At 42.4% G+C, this 27605-nt stretch overlaps 2 protein-coding genes across 4 annotated transcripts in view; one reads left to right on the top strand and one right to left on the bottom strand.

Annotated features, from left to right (window-relative positions):
- CENPP (centromere protein P) overlaps positions 1 to 27605 on the top strand; it is a 268335-nt gene that overhangs the window by 171931 nt on the left and 68799 nt on the right. The window lies entirely within an intron of this gene.
- ECM2 (extracellular matrix protein 2) overlaps positions 10645 to 27605 on the bottom strand; it is a 37178-nt gene continuing 20217 nt past the window's right edge. For both annotated transcript variants that reach the window (XM_019630511.1, XM_019630509.1), the window contains exons 5-10: positions 25971 to 26086; positions 24117 to 24252; positions 19946 to 20103; positions 17520 to 17659; positions 15926 to 16252; positions 10645 to 11662 (exon numbers count right to left, since the gene is read on the bottom strand). In XM_019630511.1, coding sequence (XP_019486056.1) covers positions 11494 to 11662; positions 15926 to 16252; positions 17520 to 17659; positions 19946 to 20103; positions 24117 to 24252; positions 25971 to 26086 — 1046 coding nt within the window. In that variant the 3' untranslated portion in view covers positions 10645 to 11493. The remainder of the gene's footprint in view (positions 11663 to 15925; positions 16253 to 17519; positions 17660 to 19945; positions 20104 to 24116; positions 24253 to 25970; positions 26087 to 27605) is intronic.

Here is a 27605-nt window from a genome sequence, read left to right on the forward strand (position 1 = left end):
TCATGTTCCCATTTACTTGGCTATGTTGAGTTCAGAACCTGGATCTATGACCTTGATGGATTGGGACATCTTGAAAGTCAAACTGGATTTGATTTACCTGAGATCCATCAGAGCAGCAGCTGTATATGGGAAACCCTTGGGCAAAATCCTGTTTTTCCTACACAGTGTTTTATTTTGTTGTTTTGTTTTTTAACTTTTAATGGAAGTACATATTACAAAAATATAAGTACATTATAATGGTACAGCTTGATTAATTTTCACAAACTGAACCCTGGTCAAGGAAGCCTTGGACTCCTAGAGCCTCTCAGGGACTCACTCTCCTCAGAGGGTCCACCGCCTGACTTCAGATACCATCGCTTATTTCCTGAGCTTTATGTAAGTGGATCAGTCATATGGTACATTGTCTTCTGTGTCTGGCTTTCTTCGTTCAGCTTGTTTTTGAGTTCGGTCTAGATCATTGTGGTTAGCAGTTGTTTGTTCATTTTCATTAGTGTATGGTATTCTATTGTATGATTATGCCACAAATTATGTATTTTATTTATATATAGTCAGTGGTGTTAATTCCTGTTTGGAGTGCCATGAACATTCGAACATTCTTTATCATCTGAGGCTCGTGTGTGAATTTTGTTAGGTGGAATGGTTGCATTTTAAAATGATGAGGTTTCAACTTCTCTTGAGAAGTAAAGTTTTGCCAGTGTGTGGCTTCTGGTTTTACGTGGTGCCTCTTGGCTGGGGCTGGTGGCAGCCCCTCCTCCCCCGGGGGACGCGCTTCCCACCCCCACCTTTGCATCTGTCTGCTCACACTGTCCACGTCACTCTCCACTGTCATGTGGCCTGCACAGCCCTTCCAGTGGGGTTCTGCCTCTGCCTGGAGAGCTAGGAGGCACTCCCTGTATGGTGGTTGTTCTAAAGGTGTGTTACAGCCTCTTCCTCCTCTCTCCCCTTGTGAGCCCTGAGCTTGTCTTCCTCTAGCATCTTGCTTTGATCTTCCATTAAAAGGCTTGGGGAAGGAAATAGGCCCTGGCATACAATGCTGGCTTGGGGTGGTGTATTTGGCCCATTCCGCCTATTCTGCAGGCGTTGTGGCTAGGGGTCCAGCCCAGGGCCCAGACACCCCCACAGTCTTGGACTGCAGGGTGTGAAGCCTCACCTCACAACCCCAGAGGTGGCCCAGCCTGCATGGACACACCAATTAGAAAGAAACTGAAGTTTTTTCCCACACCTTCGCGGGTTGTCATTGCAGACACAGCAGTGTACCGCCTCTTCCCTAAAGGAATGTGGGGGAAATCTTCAGGTTTGGGTTCCTGTAGGATTTCTGTGGAGGGGAACCTAATTCTTTTCTACATGTTTCTTTGTTATTTTTCTTTTTTAATTGGGGAATTGGGGGGTGGGAACAGCGCTGGGGAATTGGGGGAAGGGGAACAGACAAGTTGCTGTCCTGTTGTTCTTCAGTCTAGTTGTGGAGGACGTTGCTTCACTGGCCCAAGTTAGTACCATCATTGCGCTCTTCCCGGGCGAGGCAGATCAGTCGCCGGCTTCTGGACGGCCGCTCACAGCGGCTGCTGGCCGCTCACGCTGGCTGCCAGCTACACACGGTAGCCCATGGCAACCCACTGCAGCAGTGGCTGCAGCCTACGCGGTTGCCAGGGACTCACAGCAGCTCAGCTTCAGGTTGAGCTGTTGTTCAGCATTTTAGCTGTAGAGGGCAGTGTCACTGGCCCTCATATGTGGGATCCAAACCGGGGCCCTCTGGCGTCCCAAGCCAGCTCTTAACCACCGTGCCACTTGGCTGGCCCTCTTTGTTATTTTTATTGTTTGGTTTTTGCCTCATCAGGCTTTGGTCTAAATATTGGAGAGTTAGTTTTGCTGTATCTAACAATGCCTTTAGGAATCATGAATAACTTACGCATTATTATATGGTAAACAAGAAAATAAATGACAAAACTGAAAAAGTAATATTCTTTGTACTAACATTTTATGAGCAGAGACATAGATTGCCATAAGAGGAACTTCAACACAAATTTCTTGCATGGCCTGCATATTTTCCATCCGTGTAATCATAAATTGCTTAAGCCAAGCTCACATTTAATTTCTCAGACTCTTTCCTGACCTTCTCTTACTGTAGAGTTGGAGTGGTCAAGGTCCAAACAAATGAGAACTGGAAAGGACCTTATAAATCCTCTTGTTCAAATTGAGATCCAATGGGTGAGAGTTAGGGGTGACTGTGGCCACATGTGACGCCTTCCCAAGCTCAGGTGTGGTTCAGTCTGATGTGTCCTTACTTCTCTGCCCTCACCTTCTGAGTCCATTGGGATGGATTACATAACGCTCTCATGTAGTAATAGCTACAAGGAACCTGTTCGTCTACCATTCATTCAGTGAGAAAAGCAAGATGGGGTGTGGGGGGTGTCAGATGTTGGGGAGCCCCGAGGGATGTGAGAAATACCTAGTTAAGAATGTTCTAGGCCATTGAATCCTAGGGTGTAAATAATGCATGTTCTTCAAGCATAACACACTGTGTACAGTATGTGCTCACAAAGCTTCTGCAAGGAGCGGCTGGTTACGACTGCACGGGCTGTTTCCAGTGTTTAGGCACCCCTCATGGTGCACTAGCTCTGGTTTATCATGGAATGACTGTATACAGAAGGTCATGGCTTGGGGGCCATATTCAGCCTGCAAATATTTTTTCTGGGGAGCATATGGTATTTTTAGAAATAAGGAATTTTAATTTCAAAGTCCAAATTTACAGAATATCTTAAAAACTCAATCTGACAAAGTTCGCTCTTACTTCCTGCGCAATTCCAGCAGTTGGCCAAGCTCATGGTGGCAGTGTCCTTCACAGGGGCCCCTGGCCCTGGTCCTCAGCTCCCCACCCTCTTCTACCTCTTTACTTTCAAGGGCTCACTTCTGTGACTCGGATTTTGAGAGAGATTTTGCCCTTAAAATGAATTAAGAGAGATTTTGCCCTTAAAATGAATTAATGCCACAAATTTTCATTTAAAATGAATTAAGTTTACTTTATCAAAAATGAAGTACTTATACAGTTTAATTTAAAATACTGTGTGGGTGTCACATATTTTAAAATAATGCCTCAAAAGCCAGTTTGTTGTGAAACTCACATAGGCAGAGAATTGCTGCTCTAGATTAGAGATGAAAGGGTCAGGATGTGAACTCTGATTAGACCTTGAACCATATACACACATGCAAAGAAAATTAAGACATTGTTGGGGAACTCTGAATATGGACTGCATTTAGGTGATACTAAATAAATGTTAAATTTCTTGAGTTTCATTATGTGAGAGAATGGAATCATTGTCTCATCATTATGTAAGAAAATGTTCTTGTTCTTAGGAGATTCATACAGAAGTGACATGTTATAATATCTACAACTTACATACAAATGGTCCAGCCCATGTCCCCTGTAAATACATATATGTGTATGTACATATAGGTATAGGTATGGAAATGGAAAGAAAGATAAAATGAATGTGACAAAACATTAGTAATTGGTGAATATAGGTGAAGAGTATATAGATGTTCATTATATTATTCTTTCAACTATTCTATAGCCTTAAAAATATCACTAAATAAATGGGAGAATACATGCTAAATAGCTGTAGGAAATAAGGCAATTTGCCTTAATTTTAACTCTGATTTATCCTTAACTCTAGTTAAATATTTACATGTAAAATTTATTTTAAGTAAATTAAGGGATTAACCTTGAAGGGATTCTTAACTGAGGGTACATGAATCCCTAGAGGATTTGGGTAAGGTTTTATGAATCTTGATACATGCAGTGTTTGTATGTGTGTGTTTTCTGAATAGAGGTCCATCCTTGAAATAGTTCAGAAATGCTGCCCTAGAACAGATTCACAGTTTATAATTCCTTCTTTATTCTGAGTATGACAAGAGTAGTTAAATTAACATTTTGTAGAATTCACATATAAATTTGGTAATGTGAATGTAATTCCCAATTTATTCAAAACAAATGAACCTTCAGTAGATTCTAACTTTTTTTCTTTTAATTATTTTTTATTATGCAATACACATTTTTTAGAATTAGTTTCAACTGTACAACTAGATTCTAACTTTTAAAGTTTGTATCAGCTGATAGTTTAGTGTAAGTTTATTTGACCACAGAGATTCTGTTACTTGGAAACACATGATGACATTTTAATAACATGATGTATTTTTTTTCTTTTCCAAACTAATGTGTGTTTAGTGCAATCACATGTTATTTTTAATACAATCTGCTTTCCCTTGTGTGGACTCATATTCTTCACATTTTATGCAAAGGAAAAAATATGCTAGACTAAGTTTTGATTTTCTGCATGTTCATGTAGAAAGAGAAACATTACTTCAAAGAAGTAGTAGTCATGCCTTTATTTTTTTAGTTGTATGATCACTAAGCTCTATTTACTAAGTTAGAAACACTCACTTCCTTGCAAATGACTGTATGACAGAATGAATTTCAGCGTGGCTTATAGTCTCAGCTGTTCCTGTTCAGCATGTTGGAGCAGAGACATGAGTAATAAGTTAGAATGTGCCGAAGCCTCATTGCAGACACATAGGATCACACACGTACTAATGTTGGGACTACATGGTTTATGGTGGATTTTAGTTTCTCTGAAAATCTTTTCCACGTGCCTATGTATCTGTTGGATTAGGTTCAGTCAGAGCTGGTGTTCACAGGGGCAGTAATGAAATAATTAAAGTCTCCAGGGGAACCATCTGCCCAGAGTATGCTGCACCTGGCTGAAGGTCAAGCTTCCACGCAGACTTGTCCTCCAGCCCTGCACATCCACCCAGGGCTTATCTCGGAGGTAGGAACCCATCTGTGGGAGAGGTTTACTGATCAAATAGTCTTTGAGTTTGGCTGGCTATTTTAAGTATGTTTTTTACAAACCCCTTTTTAGGTGTTATAAGTAATCACGTTTATAAGTCAGACTTAACTTGTCTTTCCAATAGTCAGGATTAAAAAAAAATCTGCCTCTAAAGTACTCCCATGTCTATGACAAGTATAGATTCTGAGTCCCAGTGTCACTGTGTTTATGGAGCCCCTGCTTGAGCACATTCTACTCTGGCACTCTGCTCTGGAGTGGACATGAGCATGCGGTGACCAGGAAAGGCAGCCATACTTGGGAGGGTCGCTGACATGGCTGCGGGTCCCACTGGGGCCTGGCCCTCTACAGAGAGTATCTGCTGACCCGTCTTACTGTAATAGGCCCACTCATCTTCCCACCGGATCCCCAATCCAAGGAATCGGTTTCCTGGAATATTTACTACCTACCTTATTAAGAGGCCTGGTAGCTTGGACAGGTCACCTGCCTGCTGGGTTCCTAGCGCCTCTCCATGAAGGAATGGACACTCACCTTATCTGACATTCACTCTGTTCCTGGCACTGTGATGGACAACACCTCATTTCTCCTTGCCGGCAGCCTTGGGAGAGAGATGTTGTTCCCCCAAATTTAATGGGTAGGAAACTGGATTATCAGAGTCTAACTTGGCCAAGTCCACAACTAATAAGAATTTCAGTTCAGAACCATCATGCTCATGCTTGTTTTAACTACAAGAGATGGGCCTCATGTTTCATAGACTCTAGGGGGTGCAACGGCCCTGGAGTCAACTGGTAGAAGTTAGAGCTGGCCAGAAACTTCTGACTATTTTCATGGGCACTTTTAATATTTTTGAATTTTAAGCTGACCAAGGATCTGAATTCACATTCAACTATGGACAGATAATAGTTGTCATCATGAATCTGTAAATATTTCCCCTATGAGGAAACTTTCTGTTTTCTAAATAATGGAAAGTGGTGAAATAGATATCATAGGAGGTTTTACCCGGGCCTTTGAGGTTTCACTTAAACAGCAAAATTTGAGTATTTTCTTTTATGCCAGCATCTGTGAACCTAGCAATTCATGGTATGTTTAAATGATAGCTTTGGAAAACACAGGCAGTGTTGTTATTATGCAGAACAATCAGTCAACTCCCTAACTATTCCCAGTTGTCGAAGCATGACTTAATTGTTTATAAAATATGCTGTGTGCTTCCTAATGTCCATATCAGGAAATATTAATAAGAGAAATGCTTCCTTATTAATTTTATGTCTATATGTCTTTTTCAGTTCAGTTTCTCACTTTTCCTTTACAGATCCTTAAAATTTGCAGATTCCTTTTTGTTTTGTTTCAGAGTAGTATTAACATCAACTTTGAACAACTTAGGAGCTGATCCAGTTTAAACCAGGGGAATCAACAATCATTTTAGCACTTTTATGCACAGGATACAGGGATCCAAGAAATGAATTGTTTTAAGTTTTACAGTCTTTTTGGGGAAACAGGATACAGCAGGTCCTCGAATAATGTCCTTTCATTCAATGTCATTTTGTTACAGCATTAATGAGGTGCTGTAGGAACTTAACTCTTGCTATGCCAATGGTATAACTGGTTTTGTTATACAGGGTGTAGTTTAAAGTCATGGAACCTATCAACCATGTTAAGTGAAGTCTTAGTGTATATCCCCTACCTGTCTACCGTGTAATGCCCCACATGCAAAGAAATAATCAATACAGACCTAACTCATAATACCAGACCTGCCTGTCACCAGGGTGGTGGCACAGACACCGAATGTTGAGGGAAGAGGGGTGCTTCCCAAGGAGCCAGGCTTCTAGGCACAGCTTGTCTGGTGCCCTGGAAACTGTGAGGCCAGACCCACAGCTCAGGTCAGATGTGGACTCAGGGTGCACGTGGCTCCTTTGCTCCCCTTGACATTGGGAGCCGGCACCCATGAGGGCTCTGCTCTCCTGTCCTCCTCCTTACATGCCCCTCAGGGTGCATCCTTGCCTGTGGATTCTGCTCCAGCTGCTTGCCTTCCCATCTCTGCTTGCCTTCCCCCTCCCATCCTTGTGTCTGACATCTGTGGCGGCTCCAACTTCAGCATATTCTTCCCTGCTGTCCCTGTCTCTCAGCCTCTCAGCATCACCACTGAGTCTTCTGTGCTCCCTTCTCTTCTTTCTGTGCCTTACCTGGCAGACAGCTTCCCCCTCGTATTTTCTTGGTACTCTCTGTCATACCTGTTCCTGTTTCTGCTTGTTCCTCCTGTCACCTGTGCTGTGTGGGTTCCATGTACTGTTTCTAGATTATTACAGTGGTGGCTCCTTTCCTGAAACCACTGCTTTCATAACACACTTCGCCCTTCCGAGTTTGTCAGTGGTGCCCTACATTTCTCATCGCCGCGAACCTGGTTTCCCTTGGCCTTTGGCCGCTCCGGGGCCTCTTATTTCCTTGATGTTTCCTGACCAGTGAGCCTCAGCCTGCGCGGCCCACTGCTCTCGTAGTCATTCCCGCCCTTCAGCTGATCCAAGTCATAGTTTAAGTCTCCCTCAAACTTGTGGATCTGTTCTCCAGATGGAGTGTGTGTATTGTGCATTGTATGAGACCGCAGGCTTCCTTGCTACTCCTGATCTGAATTTGTCAGTGTGGGGACACCACCTGTGCCTGCACCACTGTGCTTGACACAGTGTGTGCCACCAGTAAAAGTTAGGGTTTTATTCTTTAGGTGTGTAGCCATCGTCTGTGGCTCAAGTTTGACATACTTACCAAGCTAAAGTTATCTTAAAACAGTGTAATTTATTAACACTCCAAGGAAAGTGCGAGGTTTACACTGCATAGTACTGAACAGTTAGTGGACCGGTCACATGCTGTTGTGAATGGGGCCATTGTCCTGACCTCCCTGTACTCTAAGGTGCCAGGTGGACCAGAGGACATGCAGAGGCAGATTTCAGCTAGTGTTGTGGTGGTGTTTTCTGTTTTAATGAAGGCAGTCATCTTAAGGGGTAATTAGCTTGGACTTTGTGAGGCTAACTTCTCAGGCAATGGTGGAGTCATCTGACAGTGGAAGCCCAAGGAGAGATTACTGTGTCCTCTTCACCCCGTTGGCAGCACTGCTGTACCAGGTACCCTGGGCCCTCGGATTCACAGGTGCATCACGCCTACTCTCAGGTTTCCAGACCTTCCTTCCGCTTTGCGGGCTTTAGTCAGAGGTGCAGAGTAAGGCCAGACTCAGCCTGGTGTCCCCGGGGCTCCTGAGTCCACTTACCCTCCATGGCCCCATATCTGAACCTGCCCGCTCATTAGGGAGCCAGAGTCGGCAGAGGTGAAGGGTGTCAGCCTCATCTGCGCCCTGTGGCACGGCGCCTCGTGTACGCATCCTGTAGAATGTGCGTCCAGCCGACTGCCTTTCAGAGTTTCAGGTACAAAGGTCGGCAGTCTGGTTGTTGCAGAGCTGCACATGGCTGACCCCCACAGTAGTGCTGGAGCTCCAAAGGGACAGACACGCCGCCGAACCTCTCTGCCTGGATCTAGTGTGGATGCATCCAGGCTGCTGTGATCTGCGCACCTAGAAACCGCTTGCTCCGGCCAAGGCTATTCCGCTGGATTTGGAGCGGCCAGAGACCTTGACAGCATGTTCCTTGTGAATCTTACCACTCCGTGTGTGACTTAGGTGGTTCCTTGTCCATTTGTTTTCAGAAACAAATGGGAACAGCGGCAGCTAGCCCTTTCTGATGGTAACAAAGCTGCTTTGTCTAAAGGGAAAGTCCTCGTGGACATTTCCACCCAGAGCTCCATGAACCATACTGAGCCATGCTTATAAACCACTGGTCTGGTCCCAACACATAGTTTTATAATCGAATTAAGTGAATCCCAGAAAAGTAAAATGGCTGCATGATTAATCATCAGAGATCAAGATGGGCACCCAGGTGTTTTGATTCCTGGTGTAATTATTTCCTTACAATTCCAGGCTATATATGTCTTTCACCATATCCTATCTTTAGTGCTTTTTGAAATAGCCTTATTTACAATAAGCCAAATCTCAAAATTAAAAATACAGTTAGTATCTCTTATACATATGTGCAAAGATGACACTGTTAGTGTTTCCAGACCATGGCCAGGCAGGGACTTCCTTAGTGTACATATGTCTTAGTAATTACAGCATATTTCTGAAGCCAGACAGAACATCTGTTTGTTTTTAAAATTGTATTGTGAAGAGTGTTTGCTATAAGGACATTTATCACTTTTTTTTTAATGGAATTAAAACTTCCTATTTAGAGCAGGATGAAATTTCAAGGCTGAAAAAGTTCAATGCTAGACAAATTTTAAATTACAAAATTTGTTGAAATGAAAGCATCTTCTGACTTAAGAACAAAGTTTCCATCAGTCATTCTAATTTTCAGCCTTCCTAGAGATTCTGCTTCCAACAAGGCATGCCTGAGCACATAGTAGGGTCTCAGTATGCTCCTGGACCTGGTGTCTCTCAAGGCTGCTAGGGATGGTGGGCATTCCTGGGACTTGGGTGGCTCAGACACTCTTGAGACCTAGGAATCTGGGGGTGCTGGCGGGAAGAAGGGGCTTGGAACCCCAATGTGCTTCATCACATCTCCACCCTGTTGTACTGACTTCATTGTACCTACCTGTTGATTTGATCGTCTATTTAATAATCTCCTGCGTATTGTCCTTACCACACTGCGGGCTCCCAGGGAGCAGAGACCTTGTCTGATGTGATCATCCTTGTCTTTCCTTAGAACAACGTCTACAACACAGCCGACTAAAGTCAGAATGAAAAATGAATGCACGAATGGCTCAGTATCCGCCTGTGTTGTCCCAGGCTACTCTAATTCTGTGACTCACCTGATTCAGTTTGAGTCCCTCTGACACTAATTTTGTTTACTGCTTAAATTGCCTTAAACCATTTATGTCTATACATACATATTTGCACAGCAAGAAACACTGCACAGGGGTTCTTGTTAAATGCATGGATAACCGTATCTTCTTGTATTTACCTGTCTCTTACATTCAACTTGTCCAATTTGAATTAGTTAATGCTCCTATATTCCAAAACTAGTTATAAATCGCACCTTTTTGTTCCGTAAGATTCTGTTTCTGTTTTTAGCTACTTGGCTTAAGCCTTTGACTCATGATTCTAAAAGTCTTCTTCATCATGTTGTAATCTTAAAATCCTGGATATTAAGAGAAGGGGCTTAGTTAGAAAGAAGGACTTAGAAATAACATTAGCTTAAATGGGCAAATGAAACTTTCACATCCTGAAAGTTGCGCAGGAAATGGTCATCTTTGGTTGAATATGCTGGTTGCTCTCAATTTCATATGAAAAGTTGATAATAATAAATACACTTATGCATACCACATTTTCCCAGATGCTTTTCATTCTTGTTCTCTGGTTTTCATTCTTCCCTGTGAAGTGGGGCTGGAAGGTTCTGAGGATGGTGAGAAAACTGTTAAAAGATTAAATCAGTGAAGTTTGAAAAATTAGAGTTACCTACTCAAGGGTGCTAAGACTGGAACTTAAATTCCTAGTCTGGGGTGCTAAGACTGGAACTTAAATTCCTAGTCTGGTGTTTTTCAAGACACAAAACAGATAGTCAACAGTTTCTGTATGTGTCTTTTATGAATTATTTTAGAAACAGAGACAAACAATCATTGCACAATTAAAAATTGAATATGTGGTTTTGGTAGATCTGGTATATAGTAAATACTAATAGCTTTATGTTAAATTGAACTGAGTAAAGGGATACACTTGAGCAAATTAGGGCAAATAGTAGGTGCTAAAAATGACCAAGGAGCAAACATTTTAAAAAATTCATGCATTAGGTTTTATTTACAAGAGTGTAGTCAAGGGTAATTAAATTGTATTTTAAGCAAACTCCACTGCTTTCCATAAAATCTTTTGATCTTGTATAAACAATAATGAGGATGATTTTAATACACTGATACACTTTTTAAACCTACAGAAAAGTCAAAATAGTATGGAATTTACATGTACCCTTCTCCCAGCTTCCCCTGATGTTAATACCATGTAAATAACTATACTACAATTCTCAAAACCAAGAAATCAACATTACAATAGTGTTTTAATTTCATACGTGTAATTAATAGAAGGGACTAAAGCTAACCCAATAATTAAGTGTATTTGTACCAATAATTGTAGCATAGGGTCTTAAAGAAAATTAATAAATTATTATTTTAACTTTAAAATAATAAACAGAACACTCCTTCATAAATTCTACCTGCCTTTTCCCTGCTTTTCACTTCTTGGTCTTGAACCATAACGTACGTAATTTTTAAATGGACTTAGAGGGCTCCCAGATGATAGCAACACTCACCCGTCTATTGTAAAGGACATGATTATTTGTTCCAGATTCTCCCAATCTAGCTCAGCAGTGCATAACATTCTATTTCCATGAGAAAAAATTTGCAATGATGTGGCTTTTTTCTAGAGTATGAAACTGAAGATTTCACTGAAAGTGCTAGAAGACTAAACTGTCTACATATATTTTTGGTTGTTCATCTGTAGATTGGTGAATCAGGTAGACTAGCATAATGATAGTGAGTATAACACAACATGATGTCTCACTTATTGATGACAAATGCTACTACAAAAGTATATGAGTATAGTTTATAAATGACAAAGGAAAAAGTGAAGTTACTTGATATTCTGTGGTTTAAGAACGATACTTGAATATGATCTTATGCATGAAAATGCATAGGATGATATTTCTCTTGTTTTAATATAATTGTTTTCAAGATGAAGATGTTCCAGTGTTGAATCACCATCTTCTTCAGCATTGCAAATTTGTTCTGGAAGAATATTCCTATGGAAAAATAGATATGAAAGTCACAGATGGTCCAAGTAATATTCTGCCTTCATAATTTAAGAGTTAAGTTTTATATTTGTTTAAAAATTCTTTTGTTCTTAAATAAAATTGGATCCCAGGTCGGCCAAGTGGCACGTTGGTTAAGAGTTGGCTTGGGACACCAGCTCTGAGCAGCAGGGCCCCAGTTCGGATCTCACATGAGGGCCAGTGACGCTGCGCCCTCCACAGCTAAGATGGTGAACAACAGCTCGACCTGGAGCTGGGCTGCTGTGAGTCGCTGGCAATGGTGTAGGCTCCAGTGGGGCTGGCCGGCAGCTGGCGTGCGCCTTCGTGAGCTGCTGTGAGCCGCTGTGAGCGGCTGTCCAATGGCCAGAGAGCAACTGCCTCACCCGGGAACAGCGCAATGATAATACCAACTTAGGCCAGTGAAGCGATGTCCTCCACAACTAGACTGAAGAACAGAAAGGACAGCAACTTGTCTGTTCCCCTTCCCTGATTCCTCAACGCTGTTCCCCTCCCCAGTTCCCCAATAAAATCTTAAAAAAAAATAATAAAATAATAAAATTGGATCCCTTTTTTATATTATAGACCAGAAAAAGTTCCAAGTACATAAGAGATCTAAATGTGAAAAAATGAAGCCATAGAGGTATTAGAATAAAGAAAGTATGGTCACACCCTGGAAGCAGAGAAAAATTTTCCTATTTGTGACTCAAAAACTAGAAGCTTTAAAAGAAGAGATTAATAAATTGACCACAGGGTTTAAAAAATGTAAAGTTAAAAGACAAATGGCAAACTAGGAAAAAAAGTCTTTGCAACGTATATCACAGATAAAGGGCCAATGTATAAAGACCTCCTAAAAATATAAGAGCAAAAACAGAAGAGGAAAAAAAAAAGAACTGGGTAACCAGCTCTCAAAAAAAAAAACATTAAATGATGTGTAAACATGAAAAGATGCTCAATTTTATTCATGATAAGAGAAATGTGAATTGAAAGTATACTGGCATACCACTGTCACCAGATTTGCCACACAAAAAATGTCCAAAAGCTCACCAACATATTCTGACAATGAGGCTGTGGAGAACCAAACATCATTAAAAGAAATTCAAAACAATACAGCCCCATCGAAAGGAATTTTGCAGCACCTAGCAAAATTACATGTGCATTTTATCTTTTCACCCAGCAATCCCACTACTAGAAATCCATCCCAAAGTTAGACAGGAAAAATACAAAATGATTGAATGATTGAACAAAGTTATGCATTGTGGCTTTATTTGTACTGGGTTGTTGGAAAAATCATGACGTATTTTTTCTATATTTTTCATTGCAAACGTGTCATGACTTTTCTGACAACCCAATAGTAGTAAAAGAATGGAAACAATCAAATTTCTATCAATAAGGAACTGGTTGAATAAAACATGTGCAAAATGGAATACTATTCAGTTGTAAAAAGAAGTGAGGAAGTTCTCTCTATATATTGATATGGAGTAATATCTATGATGTATTGATAATTTTAAAAAGTAAAGAGTAGAATCATGTACTGTCTCTTTGAGAGGGAAAAGAAAAATCCTTCGGTGAAACAATTGTGGGAAAGGATGAGGAAATATGAATATATGTATGTATGTATGCTTATATTTGCAAGAAGAAATACTGGAAGGATAAACTAGAAATTAATTTAAAATTTTAGCCTATTGGGGAAGATGGAATACGGTGTAAGGGACAGGCATAGGAGAACGACTTCTCTTACTATAACTTGTTATACATTTTTTGACTTTGGAATTATATAGATGTTTAACCGTAAAAATAATATTAATCAAATAGAAAATACCAATTCCAAAAATAAACTAAAGACCTTTTCTGAATATGTATTAAGTTGTAGACATATTGTTGCAGAGAAAAACCACTGTATCTCAGCTATACATCCTTTGTTGAACATATTCTCAAGACACGTAGAGCTACCAAAAATATCATAAATTTTTAGTTAGTCGTAATAATGGTATTATTATTTTGAAATGAGTATTTATATAGTGTAAGATAGCAAATGTAAGTTAATATTGTTGGGGACCTAGATTTTCAGTGTAAGATAAACAAGTTTAAAACAAAAGGAATACTCTACAATGTTAAATTTGAATTGGGAATGTCCTTATGAAGCCATATTCTTTTTCTTCACAAAATGCATATTTCCTGGCAGTTCACTGAAAATCCTCAAAACAGTAATAACACATTTGAAAGGAACATGCCTGGTGCCCAGATTGGGGCCTCTGCGTACTGTTCCCCTGTGAAAGGCCTTGGGGCTCTTTGGAGGAAGGCTGGCGCAGGTATGCAGTAGGAAGTGTAAAAGCGAGCTTTCCGGGGCCGGCCAAGTGGCGCATTGGTAAAGAACTGGCTTGGGATGCCAGATGGCCCCAGTTCAGATCCCACATAAGAGGGCCAGTGACACTGCCCTCTACAGCTAAGATGCTGAACAACAGCTTGACCTGGAGCTGGGCTGCCGAGGGTCGCCAGCAACGGTGTAGGCTGCAGTCCCCTGCAGCAGTGGGCTGCCATAAGCTACCATGTGTAGCCAGCAGCCAGCAGCCGCCGTGAGCGGCTGTCCAGAGGCTGGCAACTGATCTGCCTCGTCCGGGAAGAGTGCAATGATGGTGCCAGCTTGGGCCAGTGAAGCAACATCCTCCACAACTAGACTGAAGAACAAAACAACAGCAACTTGTCTGTTCCCCTCCCCCAATTCCCCAATAAAATCTTTTAAAAAATTTAAAAAAGCAAGCTTTCCATGGTCAATGGCGGTCTGTCCAAGGACACAGGAGCCAGCTCGAAGGGCTTCCATTGGCCGAGGTAGGAGAGTTTCAGAGTGATAATTGCAACTGATCAAAACATTCTGACTGTGTAAAACCATAAGTTCATGTTGATCCTCCAGAGAGAGAGAAAGCCAAAATCAAAATAAAACAAAAACACTTAGCCATCAACTTATTTTTTTTCCTGAGATAGCCACTATTAACTTTTTAACATATATTTATAGTCTTTATTGTTCATATATAATGCATATGTATAATTTTTCCAGTTTTATAAAAATATAATTGACATATATTGCATTAGTTTAAGATGTACAACATAATGATTTGATGTACTCGTATGTATATACTGGGAAATGATTGCCACAATACGTTTATTTAACACCCATCACCTCATATAGCTACAAATTTATAACCAGTTTCTTACTCCTGCAGTTTAAAGGAAAGAACTGATCATTTATCCTACCTTTCAGAGTAACAAAGTGGCCCTAGTTGATAAGACAAAAATTCTTTACAGAGGAATTCCAGCTCACAAATATGGAAAGATTGACAAAAATAGAAATTCACAGTTTAGTTACCCCTACGGAAATAACAGATTCAAGCAACAATCATCTGTGAGTGAAACCATTGGTTCAGTGGTGGAGGAGAAAGGTTATACTGGAGATACCCCAACATGACCACCTAAATCCTTCCAGACGTGGGACAAACAAAAATATGCCTCCTGCTGCAATGTAATAGGAAGCATATAGCATGACCTATAAAGTATTTTAGCCAAAATATTTTGAAACCAAATCTTACAAAACGCCCCTCCCACCTCTTACCCAGGGCTTTCATAAACTCTTGACCCCTTCTCCATCTTGTTTGGGGGCGTTTAAATGTATTTGGGATTTCAGAGATAGGGAAAAGTGTAAGGTGTAATTCTCAGGGACCTGGCCAGAGAGCTCCGTGATCTGCCTCTTGGTGACGCACTAACAGAGTGTTCCAGATTCATTTTTGAGACATTCATGCTTTCTGGGCAGATAGAACACATACATGCAGGCAAGTGTGTCTCCAGAAGGGAGGGAAGCTGAATCTCAATACATTTATTTAGAACTTTGCCTTCAGAAGAATTTAGATAAAAGTAATTTTAATGTTATCATATACTTGTATTTCATGCTCTGCAGGGTAGAGTGTTTATAATTATGAGGAGGTGGTGGCAGCACTGTAATTGACTGCCTTGATGTCTCACTTTAACCTGTCTTTAAGGTTCTAAGTTTTATATACTCTATATTTTAAAAAATTTTTTACCATGGAAGCTTGCAGACATGTATAAAAGTAGAAAAAAAATATAATGAATTCTGATGTACCTATTATCATTTAGCTTCAATAATTACTAATATTTGGCAATCTCAGACATCATGTCATGGTGGTTTAATCATGTACCTTGTCAATCGCAACATTTAACTGGATACTTGAAAAAGCCAGAACTTACCGTATCTTGTTGTTGTTCAGCCTCAGAAAATGCAGTGCTTTCATTTCTTGTAGCCCAGGTGGTATAGATTTGAAGTCATTGTGGTCCAGAAACAGCTCTCGCAGAGAGTGGTAAGCCCCGTAGAAGGAGACTCGGTCCACGCTGTCATCAGAGAGTCTGTTAAATGACAGGTACAGGTACTCCAGGCCTGGCTCCATGTGGCCAAACACGTAGCCGGGGACGCGCTCAATCCTGTTCCCCAGGACCACGAGCCGCAGCAGCGACTTGGGGAGGTAGGAGGGGACCTGGTAGAGCTTATTGTAGGACAGGTCGATTGACTCTAGGTTTCTGCAAAAGGGAAGATAAACAGGGTGGCACATCAGGGCAGCAACGTGCACTCTGGGCTTTCACGAGGCCTCTCGGTACTGTCGGTGTCAGTAATGACCCCCAGGTGACCGTGGTTGGGTGGCAGCTTGGCTGCTGGGCGCGTGCTCTTACCTGGAACCACACAGCTACTCAGGCTCCATTAGAGAGGAGCACGAGTCCAGGGGTAATAGGGAGGCCCAGAGAGGCCCCCAAATACTTCTAAGGTCACACGTCAGTCAGAAATGAGATTCGGGAGCCCTGGCCAAACCACACTGCCTGTCCCTCAGCTCTCCTCTGGCTCCAGCAAGGAAGCGGCAGGGTTGTGGGCGCTTGTATCTTCAATTCCACATTTGGTCTGACCCGGCACCTGGGTCTGGTAGTGAGATAGGGATCTAATAGAAAAGGTTGTTCACTGGCCAGAGATACTGAAATGTGAGCTGCCTGGCTGGTTTCAGGAGTCATGCCTGCAACCTCTGCCCGCCGTAGACTACACCTGATGAAGACTGAACTACCTACCACTACCACATCCCACTGAACTCTCTGGCCATCAAGGCCCCTTTCATCTCTCTCCATCTTACTTCTGAAAGATACCTTTCCGGGTTGTGCTAGTCAGATCCCTCGTTCCCTCACCGCCTGCTGGGCCTGCTGGGCCTGCTGACAGGGCTCCCTGGATCCCCATGAAACTCATCCCCTGACTCCAGACAGCAAGGCCCCCACATTGGCCCCTTCACTAAGGACTGCAGCCTGAGACTGCTACTTCCTCCCAGGAAGACAGGCTCTGCTGTCTGCCTAGGCTACCAGGCCAAGCAGTCTCCAGTCTAGTTTGTAAGACGTGAGATAGAGAAATAGTTTAGGAATGAAGACAGTGTGTGTTGGGCAGTGAGGCCTGTGCTTGTGCCCAAGGGGGAGGCAGAGGACGCAGTCCGTCATCATTCTAGGCAGAGGATTATCTCACTTAACTTCACGCCCTCCCTAGGAGGCTAACAGAGCAAGCTGGAGTGCCACAGTGGTCACACCTCAGGCCGCAGCGCTCAGACGCAGCACTTCCTATAGGGTGGTATCCACATGGCAGTGACCACGGTCATCCTCGCACTTGTCCTATCATGAACGGTTTGACTCCACAGAAGTGGCTAAGTTTGGGGGAGGGGGAGGCTCACTAAGAAAGGATGCTGTCACCATGTTCACACCCTGTTTAATAATGACAAAATAAGAAATCATCCAAGAAAGTCAAATTGTAGCATATACTTACTCGTGATTTATCCAGGCTAAGGGAGCAATCCTATTTTCTTCAATGTTATTATAACATAGTACAATGACATTGATATTTCTGGTATGATTGAAACAAATTTCAGTTATTTCCTCAATTTGGTTATTTTCTAGGTATAATTCCTATAATTAAGAGAAAGGACTATTATTTTGATTAAAATATTCAATTTCACAGAAATTAAAGTGGTGTTATAGAATATACTCATTAGTACTATCTAAATAGTCTTTTACTGCTCTTCCAAGTGAGTTCATTTGTTAAGCTGTCAAATTTTCTAATTAGAAAAAAAATGTATCTGTCATGATTATGGAATTAAATTAATTTTATTTAATAATTTTAACCATAAAATGTTGCAAGCTAGAGCATTCCATAATAATTATATAAAGCTTCCTAATTTACAAAACTTATTCACATAAATTAACTTATTAGGGCTTCAAAACCCTAGACAATAGGTAGAAATTATAATCCCCACTTAGCAGTGGAGGGATGCAGGCCTAGAGAGATAAGCCATGCCCAGGGTTCCACAGCTGATGTGAGGAAAATGCACCATGGCCAGGCCCCACCAGGCCGTGCTGCCCATCATTTTTTTAGGCTCTCATTTTTTAGACTTGCTCATATTAAGTTAATAAAAAGTTAATTAAAAGCATTCATTTAACATCGGGTTGAAGTTTGCTAGAACTTGAAATAAGTTGTCAATAGTTAGCTGCCTTCAAGTTAAATTCAGTTGGCATTAGAGAGAGTTTTTCACTCAAGGATCTTGTTGGAATTCAGAAGTAAAATTGGTTGGTATGTGTTTTCAGTGTAACTTTCTATTGTAGTAATTTCCCCTCTTTGTCACTTAATTTTGGTATTTGTTAGAAATGGGGAAAAAGCCTTTTGCTTTTACCTTGTTATGTATTTAGGGGTAAACTAAATCGCTGGTTCCCATCTTGGTTGTATATTAGAATCACTTGTGAGCTTTTTATTTATTTTTATTTATTTATTTATTTATTTATTTATTTATTTATTTATTTATTTATTTATTTTTAGCTGAGTCATCCTGCCACCTGTGGGCAGCTTAGCAGCAGCTCAGCTCAGACCAGGAACCAAACCATTGACCCTGTTGACTTGTGAGCTTTTTAAAGAATAAATTCTAACCTAGATGTCCCCATTCAAAGCACACTCATCCATACGTTGAAACTGTGCAGCTCTGAAGCAGGGCCTTAGATAGATTCAGAGCACACTTGCCCTTGTGGACAGCACCTCCCAAGCCCTCTGGAAAGAGAAACCAGGGATGGGAGGGTCAGATGTGGAATAGAGACACGTTGCTCTTTGCATCATCAAGGTGTGTGTGTATGCCTACTGTGTGCATGCATTAGCTATTGAAAAATTTAATTTTTAAAAAAGTTATAAATTGCTGACTCCACCTTACAAAGAACCTGATTTAACATGTGTGAGGCACTTCGAGGAGTCTGTAGTTCTTTAGAATCCAAGTGATTGTGATGTAAAGCCAGGTATTGGAACTTTGGTCTTTACTCTTTCGATGAAATTCTATTATAAGTTATGTCTTCATCTGCAAATTGCAAGGGTAGTGGCTGTGGCAGTAGCATCAGATGGAGATCAGTGGCCCCCTCTGGATTTGCTGGATCCACAGCTGAGGGAAACTTCATCATTCCCTCTTGCTGGGTGAGGGAAACTTCGTCACTCACTCTTGCTGGGTGATGGTGTGTACTGAAAGGCAATTTCTATAACCTTTCAAGGTGTCATGTGAAACGGAGCTCAGAGGAGGTGGTCTGGATTTCAGCTGAGTCTGCCAGACTTCCATGTCCCTAATGCAGGAAGTTGGGGTGTGCACCCAACAGCAGAGGTCACCAGGAGTCCCCCATTAGTTGTGTCCCTTGCTGCAGCAAAGGAGACCATGCCTGGGTGTCAGGGGCGTCTCCATAGAGGGTGGAAACAGGACAGCACTTGGGCCCTTGGCAGGAGCTGGTGAGAACTGGTCAGTTGGCAGACAGCCTTCCCTGTAACCTGCGTCCATCTGTGAGGGGTCACCCAGAGTCCACGCGGGACTTTGGGTGGAGCAGACTGGGATGGACATCACAGAGTTCCTGTTTGGGACAGTTTAAACTGTCTTGCAAGTCAGAGTACTTTTTGCAAGTTGTAGTTTCTGTTTAAATTCTCAGTTCATCTTCCCCAGTCTTTCCCTAGGAGCTGTCAGCAGGACCATGTATTACTTTATCAAGGGTCTCCACTCATAATTATAAATTTGTATTACTTGAAGAGAAAACAGTGTTCAAATTATAATAAATTCTGTATGTAAGCATCAAAACTACTCAGTTTAATATGCACCACAATAATCTCTTAAAATATATTGTTTGTTTTGTAGCATACTATATTTAAAATATTAAACATTAGAAGAAATATATTGGTACCTCAATAGAAGCAGGAAGTCCCTGTGGTATAATTCTAAATTTATTTCTTCCCAGACGCAGGTACGATAGGCTCTTCAAAGGTTTAAAAGCTAAAGGATTAACATTTATTTCACTGAGATTATTTCCTTCCAGTTCTAAGGTGAACAATTGATTTAAGCCTATAAAAAAAATAAAATTACCAGGACATTAGGATAATTGGAAAACCATGCAATTTCTATAACCTTTCAAGGTGTCATGTGAAATGTTCAGTTTATTTGGAGGGCAAATGCAGCTTCTTTCTTTGCATCTCCCTATAGAGCCTTTTTCCAAGTACTTTGCACATCCCAAATGTTCAGATCAGCCAAGACTGAACCTTGAGTGCATGGTCCCACAGAGAGGCAGGCCTGCAGAGAAATCATTGTGTCGTCTGATGAAAGTCTGCACTCTAAGGAACTGGGGGTTGGGGGAAGGGAGAGTCTGGACGCCCCCAGAGGCAGCAATGGCCAAGCGGGGACTCGGAATGCAGCTGGGCAGGAAATAGCAGGCTGTGGAAGATCATCTGCAAAGACAGGCATGTATGAAATGGCAGCATAATCGGGGATGGACGAGGAGAGTTACAATGAGTGACTCCTTTTCTAGGACAAAGGAGGAGCTCTCTTTGCCTGGCAAAGCCTCTTCTCTGGACACAGAGGCTGTCATCACAGTGAATTCCCATCACAATTGTTCACTTCCTGGCAGAGAAGACAGCCAAATGAACGTTTTGAAAGGATAATGATAAAAAATTCTCCACCGTTCAGATTGAGCTACCAAGAAAAGTCTTTATACAAACAAGTTGGTTTTTTTCTAAGTCATTTTCACTGGCCTCAGGAGTGGTATGATCCAAATTAATTGGAAGCTGAGAGAAGAATGGACAGCTCTGCAGTGATGATTCCCAGAGGCCTCTGAGTCAGACATTCAGGGTGTAACTCTGGAGTTTGTTCAGTGGCCAAGATTTCCAGAATAGGGGATGTTTTCATATTCAACTCAAGTCAAGGGCATAGCCCTGAATGCTCTGTGCAGCTCATTTCCTCCTGTTAGGCCTGTCGGGAAAGCAGGCTGGAGTTCTCAGGAGTACAGGTCACAGACACCAGGAGACAACTGGTAGTGTAGCACTGGCAGATGGAGAAGCAGGTGGGCCCAGCTGTGCTCTTGGGGGTCAAGTGAAGGGCTGAGCGACAGGTGTTAGAGGCCAACCAGTAGACTATGATAAGCAATTATGTTTATGAGAATCCAACATATTTAGTACATAGTTGAGGTTTGGGAATGTAATAGAGGTTTTCCAGTGAAAAGCAGATAATAGAGGTAGAGACCACAGACGAGACAGAAATGTAACACACTATGCAAATTCAGGATGTCATACATTACTTTACAGTTATCCTCTGGTTTCTGTGTGCATTGTTTGTGTAGGAAGCATGCACGGTGTGTATGTGTGTTCCTATACGTAACAGGAAGCAGGGTGGAGTTAGAAAAGGTTAAAAGGTGCTTGTGTGTTAGACTTGGGGTCAAAAGAGCATTTGTTAGCAGAAAGCTGGTTAGGAGGCCTTCTCCTGTGGGGTGGGGAACATGACAGGCTATGAACGAGGCGAGACATGCCTGAGAGCATGATCTCATAGGTGTCCCAAGTGGATAGCCACACATGGTACATGTATGTAGCCTGAAAAGTCGTGAGTGAAGACCTGCTACAGGAGATAAAGGAAAGCAGCAGGCTACAGATGGCCAAGCCGGGGCTCCCACATGAAGGAGCAGCATCACAGCGCTGGTGGTGGCCTGTCCTCAGGCTCACCCTGCCCACTGCTGGTCTGCCTGACTGTCCACGGCTGCAGGACTGACAAGAGCTGAGGAGCCTGTGGCTGCGGCAGTCAGGAAACCCAGCACCTGAGGGGCTAGCACGGTAGCTGGGCTAAGATCTCAGCCCACAGTGAGTGGGGGCTTCATGGGCGAGGTGAAAGTGACGAGCCTTCTGGCCGCCTGCACAGGCTGAGGCCTCTGGGTACCAGGATGATGGTGCCCCGAGGGAAGCGCTCAAGAGGCCAGTTTTCCTTGGACCACAGTCACCCTGTGGAGACGGGACATTATGCACGAGGGAGAGGAGGTGCTGAGCACTTGCAGGATCATGTGAAGGCACCTCCTAACTGTAGCCGTAACATTTTAGAATGATACTTGATAACTGCTAGAAACGGGCTCTCACCGTCGTTCACATACAGCCCAATAGTATACTTCTAAACCAAGTGTTCCTTTGGGCTGTTTCAATTTCTAGCAATTAGAAATTGAATTTTCTAATGTCTTGTCCATATGACAAAGCCCATCCAAATTTGTGATTATTAACGTTTTTCTTCTGTACTATGAAATCCATCTGGAAACAGAGTATTCCCACAACTCAGGAATCCTCAGATTTGGCAATTCTCATTATTATTGTTTTTTTCCCCTTCACTAGAAGTGTTTTCTTCCTATGAAGTCTTTTGGGAGTGAAACAAAATAGTTGAATTACTTTATGCCTTTAAAGGCTTAGGTTATTAACATTAACAGAATAAATATATTTCAAATAAAATAAAGTGTCAAGCACTACACCTCAAGAGCTACACTGGACTTTTAGGAAGATAAAATGAAAAATTAGGCAGTCTTTGTCTTTTAAAAGCACATAATCTGTTCAAAGACATCAGCCAAAATTTATGAAAAGCTAAATATAATACTACCTCATTTATACAGAGTTCACAATATGACAACTTCAGTTATTCAGCTCAGTCAAGAAACAACCGTAAGCATCAGACCCAGGTGTATCAAGTGTATAGAATGTAGGCATCTTCGCTAAAACCCGTTCATAAGAAAGCAAGCTGTCACAGCAGCCATACACCAGGGCGCATCATCTGTCCTGCCCCGTGACATGAGTGTACAACCTCATTGACACCAAGTGGCAGAAGTGCCAAAGCAGCCCTCTTGGGTACAAGATCGCCAAAGCCGGGTGACCGCCATGGCATCCATGTACTCTGATTGTGGGATAGCCACAGTCCCACATACAGTGCCCACTTACTCAACTTGATAGATAATTCTCACATGCTAACATGTGACAAATTAAAATAGCAAAATGTGTGGAGGCAGTGGGAGTTGTGGCTGGGTTGTACTGAGTCCCTAAGAGTGATGAGGAAGGACCGGCCGAGTAGCTCAGTTGGTTAAGAGCTCGCTCAAGAGTGCGAGCTCTGAGCAACAGTGGTTCGATGCCCGGCCCGAGCTGAGCTGCCAGTGAGCTGCCAACATGTGGCAGGATGGCTCAGCTAAAAAAAAAGAGTGATGAAGGAGACCAAGCCCCCAAACCCGGGTTCCACTGTGTCACCACTAAATACCACCAGATCATCAGTGCAGACACAGCAGAACACAGGCGCTGTGTGTGTGTGTGTGTGTGTGTGTGTGGACACTTAGTGTGACCTCAGGGTACCAAGGGTTTGGAGTTCAGTTGTTTACTGTATTGAAAATGATGAGAAACTGAAATCACTGAGAATTTTATTTCTATTTAGACTGCTTTTTAAAGACAACGGACAGTTTAAAATGCTTTTTAAAAAGTTGACCAGTTGGGCCGGCCAAGTGGCACGATGATTAAGAACTGGCTTGGGACGCCAGAGGGCCCCGGTTCGGATCCCACATATGAGGGCTAGTGACACTGCCCTCTACAGCTAAGATGCTGAACAACAGCTCAACCAGGAGCTGGGCTGCCGTGAGTCGCTGGCGACGGCGTAGGCTGCAGCCCCTGTGGTAGTGGGTTGCCATGGGCTACCGTGTGTAGCCAGCAGCCAGTGTGAGCGGCCAGCAGCTGCAGTGAGCGGCCGTCCAGAAGCCAGCGACTGATCTGCCTCGCCCGGGAAGAGCACAATGATGGTGCCAACTTGGGCCAGTGAAGCAATGTCCTCCACAACTAGACTGAAGAACAAAAGGACAGCAACTTGTCTGTTCCCCTTCCCCCGATTCCCCAGCACTGTTCCCATCCCCCCAATTCCCCAATTTAAAAAAAAAATCTTAAAAAAAAATGTTTTATCAACTTATACAGTGAAGTGACCTAGAAAACCCCACTAACTACTCATTTGGAATACTGCAAATAAAATTCCCACATGACTCCAGGAGAGAGGTTATAAGGACACATATCATGAAAACAAATGCCAAATACCTGATAAGCTTTCTTCATCAATGGCCTGAAGGTTATTTTCATTGATTTTAAGTTCTTCTAATGTAGATGGTAGTTCTGAAGGAATCTCTACTAGATGGTTTCCGTCCATATTTAGGTGCATTAACTTCTTCAAAAGCTTAAAAAGCAAATCTCAGAATTACTTGTCACTCTGGTCACAGATATACAGTAACGCATCACACTTAGTGTTCAGTTCGTGGTAGCTACTGAAGCATGACAGCCCTGCACTTTAGTCATCTTTAGACAGGAATCCCCATATTCTCCCCTCCAGGTAGACGCTGACCATGTTAATTTATTCCCGGCATTCTCAGCAAACTGCATTTGATGATTTTGTACTCCACTCACCCATATTTATTTACCACCCATAACTGTGGTTTTAGGAAGCAAGAGAAAGCTCCTGTTGCCACTGGATTGTTCCTATTTTGCTCCATCTTAGGCTTTCACCCTCTCAGCAATAGTCACAAAGTTACTTAAATCATGCAGTAACCTGAATCTGTCATGGATGCTCAAATTAGGACACCAGTTTGAATCCTTTCAATGTATTTGTAAACCTCAGTTTTCTATCTTCATCAAATAGAAGCAGAATCAGAAACAGCACTAATTATAGTGGAAATTCTTTGTGCTACAAACATCACAAGCTGTTCCTGTAAGGTACCCAAACAGCCCCGACTGTCCGGGAAGGGTATCTCCTTTTGGCATGTTCACTGGGCAGACCAACCGACGATGCTGACGCCGATGTGGGGCGCCGCCGACGTGGGGCATGTTTTAGTGAAACCACATGAATGAGTTGGTTCAATGGTGCTCGTAGTCAAATTTCAGCAGTTTAGGAATGGGACAAAAAATCTCAAGAAAAGGTAATTTCCTACAGTGGCTTCCTTTTTGATCAAAATCAGCAATGTGCGAGACTCAGGTCTTGTATTGGAAGGATGGCTAGGCTGGCATGAAACAGGTGCTTTGGGTGTGTGACACAAACGTGGACACCAGGTGCCTGTGCCTCTCTCACTTGCTAGTCCAGAATCTGCACAAGAACCAGAAACTGAGCCTTAGGAAGCCAGTGTCTCGTCTAGAGAGTGGCCAGAAGAATGCCCAAGGGGGTAAAGTTTGACCTCATAGGATGTATGGGTTTTATTTGTGGTCTTAAAGCCTCCATATTTATGAGTATTTGTTTACATCCACAGAACTTGCATTTCTTTCTCCTGCTTTTGTTTCTCTGAAATTCCTTGATCCTCATTCCTCCTTTTTAGATAAACAGTTGGTCAGATCAGAGTCTTTCAGAAGTTTCTTCTGTGCTGTTTCCTGTCTTCTTTCTTCCTCTCATCTTCCTCCAACCTATCCCCATGCCAGTTTTCATCTGAGTCCATTTGTTTTTCTAGAAGCCCCTCTTGCTAAGTATTCTTCATCAGGTTTTTTTGCCCATGGCACAAGATAGGGAAGCTCTGACTTTCTGGCCTTAAAATGTTAATAGAATTTCCAGATAAAGCTATTCTGTCTTCCCAGAAATACCTCATGTCCTAAGAGACCATATTTCAACATGTTTTCAGCTACTTGGGAAAAAACGACTTTATAAATTCACAGTAATTTTTGTCATCGATGCTGTTGTTGGTACTCTAAGGATGAAGCATAGAAAAACCAGCCAGACACTTGTGAAACACCAGACTCTATTCAAGATAAAACTTGATATAGTTTAGGGACATCAGAGAGGAAACTTTCTTAGGAAAAAACTACCAGGTACAACATTTAACCTTTCCTCCCTTCCCTACTCCAGCCGCTGCCAGTACAAATCGTAGGAAAACCTTCTGAATGGACTGTTACTCACACATCAGAGCATGTATTTACCTTGAATGCTTTGAGACCTATGCCGGAAGAGGTGATATTATTCTTGCTCAGATCAAGCCTTTCCAAATTCGGCAATCCGTTAAATGCCTCATCCGGAATGGAGGTGATGGAATTGCCTAGGAAACACAGCAGTTGTGTTTTAGGCCTCTGTGCTTATACATACGTGTGCACATGTGTGCCTTTGTGCGCACACACATATATGTGCATGTGCACGTGCTTTATCTGGAGGACAGATAGAATATATATTATATAAACAAATGCACACTTAGAAAAATAACAAGACTGCAATTAGACTGTTTCACATAGTCAGAATTTTCCCTTGAAGGACTTGTCATGCAGTATAGTACTTCATGTTTTACATAAAGCTACTTAAAATGGCCAGAATAGGGTTTGCTAGACAGTTCTGTTACCAGTATACATTTTACAACAAAGATGTGTTTCTGGAAGGTTATATAGAAACTGATTTTCATAATTCTTAGTGTTTTCCCATTGACATTTCCTAGACCCTGGATCAGAAATATGATATAATTTTTAATCAAAATCTTGGGCATATCACGTGCCTTCTCTGAGCATCAGTTTCCTTCTCTAAATAAGTAGCTTGGGGAGATAACCTCTCAGATCGTCTCCAGATCTAATGTTTTGCTTTTATGACTTTATCTACAGAAGTCCCTACACACCTTAAATTTATGGGGTTTTGTTTTGACATTTAGTTGAGTACAGTAGACAATGATTTTAAACCCAGAAAATGAGCTTACCAGAAATAGCACTATAAGGACCACACGGTGACCTTGTAAAACCAAGGCAGTGTGACCGAGCACAGGCTATTCATCTTTCATAAGGCTTTAGACTTTCCCAGAGTGAGCACACTTGGCATGCAGTCCACGGGAGGAGGGGCATTGCTGGAGCAGGGGCCTCTAGGCCTACAAATCTCTTAGGAAGTCCTAGGAGCAGGGCATCAGGAAGGCCACAACACCGGTGCTGTCTTATAGCCATCAGGACCCGCCATCCTGAACAAAGGTGTTGGACTTTTTTTATTGAATGCTTATTTATAGGGTCATTTATTATTTTGATGGTAGTTTATGTTTGTGATTTCTCCCAAGACACATCTGAAACCCCATTCAGATTCTGTCAGCCCTGCATCTGCAGGGCCACTCCCGGCATGGGCCTTGTCACCCAGACGGATGCCCAGGCCCATCACCTTGCCCAGTCTCCGTGCCAACCAGCCTCACACACACACCTGGTCATGCTGTTGCATTCTCCATCAGGATGGCTAAAATGAGGGGAAAGCTGACAGGAACCCAACACTGCTGACAGGAATGTTGCAGCCACTTAAGGGAGTGCCTGGTAGTTTCTTAGGACGTTAAAATGCTTTTGCTGTGTCACTCAGCACTCCTACACCTGAGTATGTGCTCTAGAGAAAAGACAGCTTAGGGCCACACAAACAGTTGTACGTGGATGTTTACAGCACCGTACACATAATCGCCCCAAACTGGAAGTTACCCAGATGTGTTTCAGCTGATTCACCCAGTGAGACACTAGTCAGCAGCAGAGAGGGGGCGATGCTGTTGAGGTCAGCAGCCTACGGCTCCAGAAGCAGTGTGATTGATGAAGGAGGCCCACCTAAATTGGCTCCGG

This window comes from Hipposideros armiger, unplaced genomic scaffold (genome assembly GCF_001890085.2).
Source record: "Hipposideros armiger isolate ML-2016 unplaced genomic scaffold, ASM189008v1 scaffold_919, whole genome shotgun sequence".
Lineage (NCBI taxonomy): Eukaryota > Metazoa > Chordata > Mammalia > Chiroptera > Hipposideridae > Hipposideros > Hipposideros armiger.